At 39.5% G+C, this 12,398-nt stretch overlaps 3 protein-coding genes across 5 annotated transcripts in view; 1 reads left to right on the top strand and 2 right to left on the bottom strand.

Moving 5' to 3' along the window:
- Positions 1–61: 61 nt before the first annotated feature.
- On the top strand, positions 62–2,373 carry LOC121618977 (methyltransferase-like protein 7A). Its single transcript, XM_041954644.1, has 2 exons — positions 62–693; positions 1,827–2,373. The coding sequence occupies exons 1-2, from the start codon at positions 196–198 to the stop codon at positions 2,061–2,063; spliced, it is 735 nt and encodes a 244-aa protein (XP_041810578.1). The 5' UTR covers positions 62–195; the 3' UTR covers positions 2,064–2,373.
- On the bottom strand, positions 2,347–8,109 carry atf1 (activating transcription factor 1). Of its 2 annotated transcripts, XM_041954624.1 has the most exons (8): positions 7,956–8,109; positions 7,002–7,105; positions 5,850–5,972; positions 5,191–5,288; positions 4,967–5,100; positions 4,517–4,699; positions 3,690–3,843; positions 2,347–3,007 (listed from the first exon to the last, which is right to left on the bottom strand). In XM_041954624.1, the coding sequence occupies exons 2-8, from the start codon at positions 7,098–7,100 to the stop codon at positions 2,863–2,865; spliced, it is 936 nt and encodes a 311-aa protein (XP_041810558.1). In that variant the 5' UTR covers positions 7,101–7,105; positions 7,956–8,109; the 3' UTR covers positions 2,347–2,862. The 2 variants fall into 2 exon arrangements, with proteins under 2 accessions (XP_041810558.1, XP_041810564.1); XM_041954630.1 differs by lacking the exon at positions 7,002–7,105 and having other exon boundaries at positions 7,956–8,105.
- Positions 8,110–9,106: 997 nt separating this feature from the next.
- dip2bb (disco-interacting protein 2 homolog Bb) overlaps positions 9,107–12,398 on the bottom strand; it is a 47,395-nt gene continuing 44,103 nt past the window's right edge. For both annotated transcript variants that reach the window (XM_041954603.1, XM_041954612.1), the window contains one exon: positions 9,107–12,268. In XM_041954603.1, coding sequence (XP_041810537.1) covers positions 12,016–12,268 — 253 coding nt within the window. In that variant the 3' untranslated portion in view covers positions 9,107–12,015. The remainder of the gene's footprint in view (positions 12,269–12,398) is intronic.

Raw genomic sequence — 12,398 nt, 5'->3', positions numbered from 1 at the left:
AGATGACGGACACCGGAAAATATAGAATTTGCGGGAAGTGATCGCGCTCACGTTCACCCACTCATGCATACCACAGTGCGCCTGCGCGCGCGCTCGCTCATGTATTACACTAATCTTTTGATCTTCTGAAATCTGTTTTAAGATGCGACGAGGAAGAGGAGAGAAACGCTTTGTCAATGATCGACCGAGGAGAAAATGAAGTGTTGTGCCATGAAACTGTGCAGACTGCTTTGTTTTGTGTTGACTTTACCCTTACAGCTGATGGAGGTCGTGGGGCTGTACGGTATGTACAAACGTTTGTTTCCCTTGCTTGCCTACAATATCACATTTTCATACAACGATAAAATGCACAAAGCCAAGAGGGAGCTTTTCAGGAACGTGGTCAAATTTGCGAGCACCGACGGCTCCCTCCGCCTGCTGGAGATCGGTTGTGGCAGCGGAGCAAACTTTAAGTTTTACCCGTACGGCTGCACGGTGATCTGCACTGACCCCAACCCGCACTTCCACAAGTACCTGCGGAGGAGCATGGCCGCAAACACGCATTTGACTTATGGCGACTTTATAGTCGTCTCTGGAGAGGACATGAAGGACGTGCAGGACGAGTCTGTGGACGTTGTTGTCTGCACCCTGGTTCTCTGTTCCGTCCGCAACGTGCAGCGGGTGCTGCAGGAGGTCCGCCGCGTCCTCAGACCAGTGAGTCTCCGCCTGCTGCCTTCAAGGGCTGCGGGAAAGTTTTTATTTGTGACTTTACGCACATGACCCACGTGAGCATGGCTGGGCTGATCTGCTTAAAAGGTGATGTTTCAGGCCCTCTGCAGGTCTGAGGCACAGGGTCCAGCCATGCACGCGAGTACATGTCCAGTACAATTTGAGGGCTACTTAGCCATAGTTATATAATTGCTAACACTTTTTCTTAAATTCATTGTACATAAGATACCTTATTTTGAATTTAAAAAAAATCTTTTTATTGCTAATTATTTGCACAATTACATTGTTCTTATTTGCACCTTCCAATACCTCGTGTGTTCTAAAGAGCTTCTTTAACAGTGAATTTCTCCACTGTGAGATTAATAAAGTCTTATCTTATTGCTATTGATGGACCTCTGTCCTATATAAATAATTTGCAGTGTACCTGTATACTAACACATTTGTTCTGCTTTAGCTTGCACAAATGAAACCGTATTTGGCTGAGAATGGTCACTTGAAAACAAACCAAAAATGACATTAAGAAACTCACATGTTGCCAGTTACTGACATTATCTTGAACAGCACTAATGGAAATGGATTAAACAGAAGAAGAAGCGGCATGTCCTGCCTCTCTGGTGTTTTTCTATATCACAGAAACAGGCCTGTTCAATGTTTGTGTTTACCAAGTGGCCAAAATATAGCATCCTTTCTGTGGGATGACAGCCTGTTATTTTTTCTATTCATTGTCATTCATCTTTGTACCTTCAGAAGGTGAATTGTCAGCATGTTTGAACAGTGCATATTGCAGTTGGATAATAGATTAGATTTATATGTTGGAGTTATGATTAGTAGGTTAGTAAAATGTGATTTTTCTGTGCAGTCTCACTCCAGTAAATAGTTCCTGAGATATTTTGCCATCACTGTTGATAACTGTTGTAATATGAACAACCAGTCAGTTCAGAAAGGTGAATTCACATCTTTTCTGTTAACTTTAGAGGCACCGTGCATGCCACGCATCCCTTCCTTCGCCTCTTTCTGCTTCAGTTTAAAACAAAATTACTGCCACTGTAGCAGCAAACATACAGAAGCCCTTTCGATGAGACATGCAATAATGTGTTTCCGTTGGCTCCATCTGCCAGGGCGGAGCCTTCTACTTTTTGGAACATGTTGTCTCAGATCCCTCCACCTGGACATACTTCCTTCAGCATGCGCTCGAGCCACTGTGGTATTATCTTGGGGATGGATGCACAATTACCAGAGCAACGTGGCAAGATCTGGAGGCAGCTGGTTTCTCTGAACTTCACATAAAACACATCGAGGCTCCAGAGGTTACTCTCATGATAAGACCACATATCATGGGGTATTCCATTAAATGACTCCAGGAGAGAATGGGCAGGTATACAGTTCTCTCACTCCCAGCCCAGATATTAGACCTGCTTACGTTTTCATTTACACTTAACAAAGATACACTAATCACACTCCATTTATTGAATGAAAATATATTTATTTACTTACAGAATCAGCAACATTTCAATGTTTGTTCTTCTTCCCCACCCCTCCCAAGATGTACATAATAAATATTACCTGGACACTGTGCTTTTTTTTTCCCTGATTGTCTAAGTAACTGCTGAGAAACAACTAAACAAACCACACTCAATGTCATGGTTTCTGTTACCCTTTATATTGCATTGCACAAAAATAAGGAATGACAAATGTAACATCTCCTGATAGGGAACTGAGGGGAATTGCTGGTTCACAAAATAAAGAGTAATTATACAGTCAAAAATTCTGCAAATGATGTCAAAAGATTAAAAAAACAACTCCGACAGTAACATTTTTAAAAACACAAGAAAAAAGAAAGGGGCACAATTAGAAACTGAGACTCAGTGTTAAAGCTGACAATTTCAATCCTCCCAGTATTAAAAATGTACACAACTATAAATGTTATAGCATTAGCAAATTTTTAAAAAACAGCAGGTGGAAAAATGGCCAATTTCTTTATTATCTGTCCAATATATCTTACTGCCATCACAAGTCACTTTTATATCAAACAGTAAAAAAGTGGAGGATCTCAGCCTGAAATGTTGCCTGAAGTGTTCCCAGAAACCCAGTTCATGTCCAAATGGCTGAGCTGTCCCACATTATGTCTGAATCCTCAACCTCTATTCAAACAGGTTATCCTGTTTTGACACAATAAAGGTCCTTTAATGTTTTCAGTTCTTCAATCAGGGTCTTGTTTTGGTTTTCAAGAACAGCTACGCGGTTTTCCAGGCATTTAACATATTCCTTCTTCTTCCGTCGACATTCACGGGCTGCCTCTCTAAAAGACGGGAAAAACGTGCTTTTAGTCCAGCTGAAAGATTATGCAATGAGTGCACCTACAGTACATCACAATGTACAGTACTGTTACTACTGCAACACAAAATTACATGCGCGCTAATAAAGGACTTTCTCCATTAGTCCGATCCCTTATCTGCCCAAAGCTACAGTTATAACAGTGCAAGTAACAAAAGTGCTTTACACGATGATACTTTACTTTTTAATTTGGAAAAAAATGCCTGTTTCGGTGCCGCACAAAATCCCAGTAATGGAGGCACTGCATCATCACAAAAAGATTTTTAATTTTTTTTTGACCATGCCCAGTTAGTTTCTCCTGTAATAGTCCTCCTGTGCATTGTCAAGACAACAGAGAGGTTGGTAAGTTGCCATTCTTTCAACTCTTAACAACCTAAGTGATGACAATGAATGATAAAAGTATCCGTTATTTATCAAGTGGAGAGTAGAACATGCATCATTTGTTACTACAGTAATGAGAGGGGCATCAATTACAGTCAAGGCAATGCTCTCCTTTACTGTTTTTATCTGACAATGTATGCTTACTTTACATATTTGGCATTGATAGTTAAACTGTAAGCAAATACTGTTTCATTTTCCTCATCCAGAATATCTGAGATTTTACATTTTTTCACTATCCAAAACCCAGAAATAAGCTGTACACCTACCTGTTTTTGGCCAGCCTGATTTCCCTCTTCACTGTTGGATCGTCAGTCTTGGTCTGCGATAGTCCCACCGGAGAGGTCATAACTACAGTTTGAGGCAAAGAGCTGGATGCGGGAGTTGTGCGGATCTGGTATGTTTGAAGCTCTCCTCCTGCACCTGGGGGCAACATGACAGCCAAAAGATGACAACACAGTGCATAATGGCTCTGCCACAAAGCATGCATCACTTGAGAGCTCCCACTTGTTAAGTTTAGACAGTAATTTCTTATTTGTTGTTCATAAACACATAACATTGGAGCCCATCAGGAGATGTTATTTCACTTGGAAGATACCAGTGATTGTTAAGTGAAGGTAAGCTTGCAAGGTAAACAGTAGAATTGACAAAATGCTTTTCAGTATGCAGTAGAAAGTATTCTACCTGTGCACTTGGACATAGTTGATTTATTAGACATATCAAAAACATACTGTATGTATAACAGGTCACTGTGACAAATACATATTCACTGAAAAAGCAATAAAGTAAAAGGATAACTTATTTCCATTGTGGTGCTCGTTGGCGAACGCATGTTTGTGTGTTGAACTAGGCTCAACTTTTTTGCTGGAACACCCTGTTTTTTCTTCCCTTGTCAGAGCCTGAACAGAAATAAATGTGGAGACTGTATTTTTCTGAGTGCTATTGTCTGTCTGATCACCTAACACATGTCAGCATCTTTCCAGCAGTCAAATTAGCCACCTGCTTGTGAAAAGGTGACAACATTGGCAGATAATATTGGCTTAGAAATCTTAGGAATTAAGACACAGATATTTCTTAGATGCCATGTTTTGCTCACCTTGTACGACAACCTGGTTGCTAGGCACCAGTATCTGCTGGCCGTCAGGTGTCTGGGCATACTGAAGGATGGCGGTGCTTTGCTGTGTTCCACCGGAGTTGCCCATGGTGACAGTCTGTAGACCCTGAATGCCTTCGGACCCTGGAGTTGCCAGCTGGATTGTGCCATTAGCAGATATAGTGACTAGAATAATCACACACATGGCATCAGAATTACATACAGCACAAGTAAAAGTTCCATTTCAGGTTGCCGGGTTATAACTCTACACTCTAAAAAGTGTACTGCAGAGTACACTTTTTTAAAATATGCTTAAAACAATAAAATCACAAACTTTTGGGGAATTTGGCCCATTAGTAAAGTACAGTTTCTGGTATACAGCTGTCTGGTGAACATTCCGACACGAAAGCATTTAGTAACTAATTGTACATAACAATCAGAATTCATTCATACTGTATTGGCCGCTGCTGGTCTGGTAGATTGGGGTTGTGGGTACTGTAACACCCGTCACTCCTGTGGATGCTGGGCTGTTATCCTTTCCCTCAATGTGTGTCACTTCCTCAGATGAAAGTTCATTTAGGATTTTTCTACAAGGTGAGAGAATAGGGGTCACTTGAGTTAGTATTAATCTCATTAGACTGTTTTTGTATCATGTCTGTGCTTGCAGTTTTCTTTACCTGTATGATGGCCGTCTTGCCAGTATTTCCCTGGTCTTTTGGGCTGTAACTCCACTGTCTGATGAGTCCTGTGAATCGTCACTATCTGTACCCAGGGCCTTGAAAGAGAGAGATGGATTAATGACATGCATGTGAGTAATGGCGTGAAATACCATATTGTAAACAAAGGCTATAATTTAGAATAAATGATAACAGGTGTTCAAAAAGGTTGGGGGTAAAACAGATGAAAACTTTGTGTGGACAGAGAAAACCAAGTAGGGGTTATGCCCCCTAGAGAAAATTTTGTCAATTTAACTATTAAGTACATCAATCTGGCCTACTTGGCAGAGAAAACTGAAGGGTTTGTTTAACTCCAAAATTAATTTAATTCATTTACCCACACACTGCAGCAACAGGATAAGTACAATAGGCATATGGAAAGACCACCTCATCCCTAAAGCCTATACAAGATGACAAAAGTGTACTGGGAAAATCACTTAATAGTAGTTAATATATTATCCATGTTTATTTAAGTCTTGAACCACAGAATTTCAATTACATTCTGTGGATTCTCCTCTGATCCACAAAAATCTCGTAGGTGACCTATTTTGAACTCAAAATGGCAAATTTCACCGGATTGTGAGGAGTTTGCATGCCTGAAGAAAACCAGGCGGTCTTACCTGTGCACTCTGTGCCTGTGGGGACTGAATGACTGATGACTGTGCAGACTGGATCACTCCTTGAACCTGAAACTGACCTCCTGGCAGCTGTACAACAGCCACAGAAGAACCACCCAGTGACATCTAGAAAAACACAAACACAAAATACAGTATATTTATCATGGCAACTGCATTCAATGTGTGTGAAGAAAAAAGTGAGTTCAGATGCACATTGAGGCTCCATTCAAATGAAAAATACATTGCATAAAGGGGTCATCAATTCACCCCAATTACATAACATATAAAAGATATCTTAATTTCTCACTTTCTGTAGTGATGTCAAGCCATGGAGACAGTGTTAGTTTTATGTGCCTAGTACTTAGACGTCTACCACTGACACTTCTGCAACCACTCTCATACAAAGAAAGTGAGTAGAATTTTGCTTGCATTTGTGAGAGCTGAAAAAATACATTTAAAAAACTCATCAAAAAAAACGCATCAATGGTTCTTTCTAGACATGATAACCTGGCTACTCTGGTAATCATTGTCACAATATGATTACACATGTGCTTATTTACCCACATTTACAATCTTTAAGCAGCATATGCTTAGAGTCCATACCAGCCTTCCTACAGTCTTATCAGATGCTACGAATTCAGACAGGAACTTAAGGCCCTTCAGGAATAGACTGTTATCTATTGTCAAGATAGTTATTGGAACAGCTTCTGGACCAAATAATGACAGTAACAGAGGAGGGACATTCCATCACGCAGGCTAGTCACACTTAAACCCCAGGTTTCATAATTCCACTCTTTATTACAAACAGAAAAGTCTTTGGTTAAAGGTTTTATTCATACTGAATAGTGACAATATGTACTACTTCAAATGTACTGTGCAAATTACTAAATTTATTCTGTATATTATATGTCTTCTTGGATCCTTCTTAAATATTAAGAGACATCACAGCAAGAGTTTAAAACAAACTTGCTAAATATATAAATCTGATAATGTAGCTTTATTAATAAGGCAATCTTAAGTGTTTTCATCATAGCATTCATAAACAAAATAGGATAGTGGTACTGGCAGTGCAAAAGCTGCTGTGGAAATATAGGATGGCAGTAATTACGAGATACTTTCACTAATTTTTTGGTGGCAAATGTATCTATTAGTTACCTGTTGGGCTATCTGTGAGAACTGAGAGGTTGTGATGGTGGTAGGAATGATGGCAGTCTGTGACTCTGTGCCATTGCTGCCCTGCTGTACTTCTTCCATAGTAACTGGGAACAAATAAACCAGTATTAGTGTTACAGTGGCTCTAAGGTAACACAACGCACGATCTGATGTGGACATGTTGGTTTTGTTTCTACATCATGATTATGTTGCTCCAGCACCATCACTTCAACCAAGCAAACACGCTGCTTAGCTGTCAAATCAAACTCGAGGAGAAAGACCGAAAAATACGGAGTGCAGTGAAGCGCAAATTAAAGTCTTCTTGTAGCTAACAGTTTCTTCTAAAGTTAAAAAGGTGAGTTTGAGCTAACTAAAGATCCACTTCCTCTTTGGTTCAGTCGTGTTAGCCAATGCAACTAACGTTAACATGGAGTTACAGACCATAGCTAGGCCCGACAGCCAATACTGTTAACTTTTTCCCCTCATGATTTAACTAAATGCAAAATTTTACAAAGTGGGCGACTTCCTCCCAATTAAACGTTTGCAGCGGAAATTTTGAGTTATCTTTCAAGTCGGCAATGTTACTGCTAAAATGTTCGACCTCAACAACATTACCATTGCTAGTTTACGGTAGCTAGCGTTCAGTTTTACGGATGTTAACCAGTTTAAATCGTTGAAAACATCAGTTTCACAGCTACACGCGTGGCAAGTTTCGTTAATGTGGATCATAGGATGGATGAGCCTTTGTCTCAATGAGCAAATATGTGTAACTCTGTCACTGGCACGCAAGTTACCGCGTCAATAGACGTCAGCGATACGGGGAGCCATTAAGCTAACTACACCTTCCCTTTTCGTAAAACGGCGAGGAGTTGACGAAGCAACAGCCGCCATTACCGTCACAGCGGAGCAGACGGCCAGACGAGCACAAAAATTACCGCTCAGCCAGCCACAATTTACCTTTTCAATGGCCGCGGAACTGCTCTTGTTCCCAACGTGGACTTCGTGTAATTCGTGTATATACTTTGTCACGAGAAAAGCCTTGAAAAGTTACTTAGCAGCAATGGCTAACAGCTAAAAATACAAAGATGTCAGCTTAAAAAAAAGCTGACCACTTTTTTCCCAAAGGAAATGGGCGGTGCTGCTTGGCAAAGACGCATTACGTAATAGTTCCTCTAGGCTTTGTGATTGGTGAACAGAGTTTGAGCAACTGGTAGATCCAGAAGTGCGAAGTCACTTTTCTTATACTTCATACACACAGCTTTGACTCAAGTAAATAGATGGCTAATAATACCTTAGCTTTTTGACTTAAATATTCATTTCATACTACTTTATACATTTACTTTAACACATTTTATTTGGAAATATTGTATTTTTTTGTTTTACTCCACTGCTTCAATTACCTACGTAAGAGGTTCTAATAAATTAAAATATTCAACAGTGAATATAGCACTTAAAATTGGCAAGCTAGAACATTAAAATTCTGCTTACACAGCAATGCATCAGTGACAATTCTTTACATTCTGCATGTAAATACTTTTACTTTTAATACTTTTGCTGATAATGCTTCAGTCATTTTTCGATGAGACTGTACCCCCTTGTGTAGGCTTGTGTTTTAACTCATTTGCTACAAGCATGATGTGACTGATGTTTCCCATTTTCCAGGTTGCAATTGGTTCCTATTGATTTTGTTGATTAACAAAAATGAATTTGCAGATATTTGACACATTTGAAGCCCTAAAGTTGGGCCTCCTTCCACTCTGAAAGAAAGTGAACATCACATGAACCATCCAGTGTGCAGAGTCTGATCTTTTGGAGAAGCCCTCTCTATGCACTATGCCTGCAACTGCCTCTGCCTGCAACTACAGTACGCGTCTGGCTATACTGTCAGACTTCTTCATTTGCCTAAATTAGTTATATGACATTATTTCACAAAATGCTGGTCTTTTCAGCAAGCCATACAGTCCAGGTTCAGGGCTCAGAACTCAATTCTGCCTTCATTGTAAGGATGCAAGTTGTGTAATAATCCAAACAGTATGCTATCAGGTCAATTCTAATCACTGTTACATAGTTCCTAAAACTTGTGAACATCAGGACACCTGGAATGATTAAATGCTTTTGTTTATTCTGTATTACTTTTACATAGAGTATAAAACAAAGTACAACAAACAAAAATAGAAAATAAATGAGAAAAATGGGAAGGGGTGTACCACCTTGATTTCTTAACTATATGAGTTGAAACATTAAAGATTCATCAGTGGATCATACCCTCATGGAGCAGTTTAGAATTCACCAAATAATTAATATACAACATAGCTAGAGTGCATACACAAAATATTGACAGAACAACTCAAGAGAGATTAATGCAGTCTTAAGTACACTACTGGTTAGATTTCATCAGTCCTCTGTTCTTAGTTATTACAAAAATGTATAAGCATCATGTATATTTCACCAGACTGTGCAAGCTTTGAAATTAAATTGCACCGTCATTGGGATTGCATAGTGTGTAAGAGCAGAAACCAAAGGAAGCCCTCATAAACTTCCCAGCGAAGCAGGTAGATGGTTTATGGACACTGGTCGTCAGTAACCCCTCTTTTTGCTGATCAGGTTTGAAAGGTCTGCCTTAATTAGAAGATTTGTTTGGACAAACATCTACATTTTATGGGTATTATTCACAGATTGCACCAAGGGACCACCTGGTCCATCCCTGTGTTATGAGTTTTGTTCCCTGAATATACAATTCCATACATGTATCTCCCCTGCTTATGCCTCGAGATGAGATGTGCCTCAAGCTGATTCCTTCTTGTGCTGAGTCATGCAAACATTCTGCTGCAAACGTAGGATGCAATGTTAAAGCTAAAATGAAGTGCTGTTAATCTTTTTTTCTAGGTGGTCTTAAAACTGGGCAAAACCAAATGTCAAGCATTATAATTTTTAAATTATTAACACATTTAATGTAAGATGAAGTGAAGATAGTTAAATTAATCAGTCCACACAGTAGAAACCCACTGCAAGTACCACCAGTGCAAAGTGCAGTAATTCAAAGCATCATATTCCTGTTTACCTTGAAATGATTAAACATCTTTCTAATATTGTGCATTTGGCATGATGAAGTGTTATAATGGGACAATTGCAAAAGTAAAAAAAAAAATATATTTACATTTGACATTAAGGGTTCATCACTGAAATACAGTATAATCCAGTACAAAGAACCTATAAATTATGGCAAGAAGCACAAGGAACGCACAAGATAGCAGGAAACCAAATACATTTTGCAAATACACCTTGATGCAATTTTTTTTTTTTTACCCTTTACTTTTTTATACAATAACTTTACTTGCCAATCAAGGATGTTTCAGATGTGGCTCAGCTTTGCAATTGCATTCACAAGTGCTTATAAATCCAGTGACTGAACACAGAAAAGAATCCAGATACATGATGATTCGCCTCTAATAACTACAGTACCAACAACAATCCTGTTGGAATTCAAAGTAATTCATTACAATGCTGCACAAAGACAAAACACAGTTCAAATGAACTTTGAGTGTGGAGAGGAAGAGGAATGGGAACACTTGCTCTATTATGCAATACAAACTGAGAGGGGGTATGACTTTTAAGCAATACAAAGTACAGTGGCAATGGATATTAGATGAACAGATCTTTTATGTTTTTACAAAATAACCTGGTAGCCTGAAAACAGTCATGATACTGGTTTTAGCCTTCTCCTTTCACCTGTTTTTTTTTTTTCAGTGGCTGACAGGAAAAGTCCCTGGCATTAACAGTGATAGCCCTCCCAGTAAACTCTCATCAAGCTCTTTAAGCAAGAATCCTCAGAATAATATATGCTCCTGAACCATTAGTGATAATGCCTCATTGTTATAATAAAATAGACAATTTTTGAGAAAGTGCAATGTTATATCTGTCCTGACTAACAATGCTTTAAAGTTATTCATTATTACCCTCCATTATACAGCTGATATTCCACGTCAAAAGTCAAAACTGTTAAATCTTATTTACAATCTTCTTTCTGCTACTGTTATCATCTCCCAGCTGGGTTAATGATCCAGAAACCATCAACTGAGAGAGTCAAGCATTTATACATTTATACAATTAAAAATATCTATACAGTTACGTACAGTATCTAAAATACAACAGGCCTTTATAGGTACAGTACAGAATATGGCCTCTCTCATCTTTTATCTTGATCCCTTTGGATATCTGCCAGGGTCTGCACTAATAATCAAAACCAAAGGAGAATAAACAGCCATTAATAACAGACTGATTAAAAATTAATAAGGAATGTATGGCTGAAGATTTATAAGGCAGGAAATATATTGGGGCAGGAAAGCTGTGAAAATCTATTTGGCTTCATTATTATGGGACAAAATAAGCTTTTCAAATAATGTACAGAGACCGAGACTGGCTACTAGTTTAATGGTTTGCTCTCTTCTGCCCTCTTTTATTCATCCTTGTAAGTGAGAGATGACTCAGCACATGCATTTGTGCGCATTTGTTTGAAAGCTGCATGTAAGAATATTTCAAGTTGTAGGTCTAAGTTTTGAGTGGCTCTTGGAATTTGTGTAAACACATGAGGGAAAGTGTTTTAAGAGGCTTGTGGTGGGTAGGATAGACGATGTGGTAGGTAGAAGATGGATTTTCACAAAGACATGAATAGAATTAACCTCAAAAGTGGTCCTGTTGTATGTGTTGTCTCGCCCTTTCCCCAAAAAAGTGCAACAGGGGTTCCGCTCCCCTTGCCATATGCAGTACGTGTTGTTTCTGTCTCATTTGCAAAACTCCTTCTATAAAACACAGTGAACAACTCCAAACATGGCAGGTCCAATCACAGACATGCAGTGGCCAAGATATGCTGGTGTCACACAGGGTTGGTTAGCAGTACATGTGATTCATGCTTTTCCTTTTCACCATCTGCCAGGGCCGTAGTCGAATGCTGGGATGATGGTGCAGGAGCATCCAGACTGTGATTGATGGCTAAACAAACCAAGACCGCCACGGCCCCTCACATGTTGTAGGCGACATAGATGGGATCCAGCTGGTCAGCGAGGAACGAGTCACGAAGGTGCATGCGTTGCTTCTCTCCTCTGGAGTTGATGGGTATAACCCCGGGGTCCACAATGACCACCACACCCACGATGAGGTGGTGCTCCTCCAGGACCACATTGGTTATCAGAGGCACCAGGTCCAGCGCATCCTGCTCTGAACCACACAGCTCCGCCACCACCACCAGCAGGTTGGTCCATGTAAACACAGCACTGTGAGGGACAAGAACAGTGTGAGAAAAATATGAAAAATATGCTCATTTGCTTTCTTTTTGAGAGTTAGATGATTGATACCACTCTCATGTTTGTGTGCTAAATATGAAGCTACCCACAGTAGACAGTT

The sequence above is a fragment of the Chelmon rostratus genome, chromosome 2, assembly GCF_017976325.1.
Source record: "Chelmon rostratus isolate fCheRos1 chromosome 2, fCheRos1.pri, whole genome shotgun sequence".
NCBI classification, from domain to species: Eukaryota; Metazoa; Chordata; class Actinopteri; order Chaetodontiformes; family Chaetodontidae; genus Chelmon; species Chelmon rostratus.
This window is presented reverse-complemented; position numbering and strand designations above follow the sequence as displayed.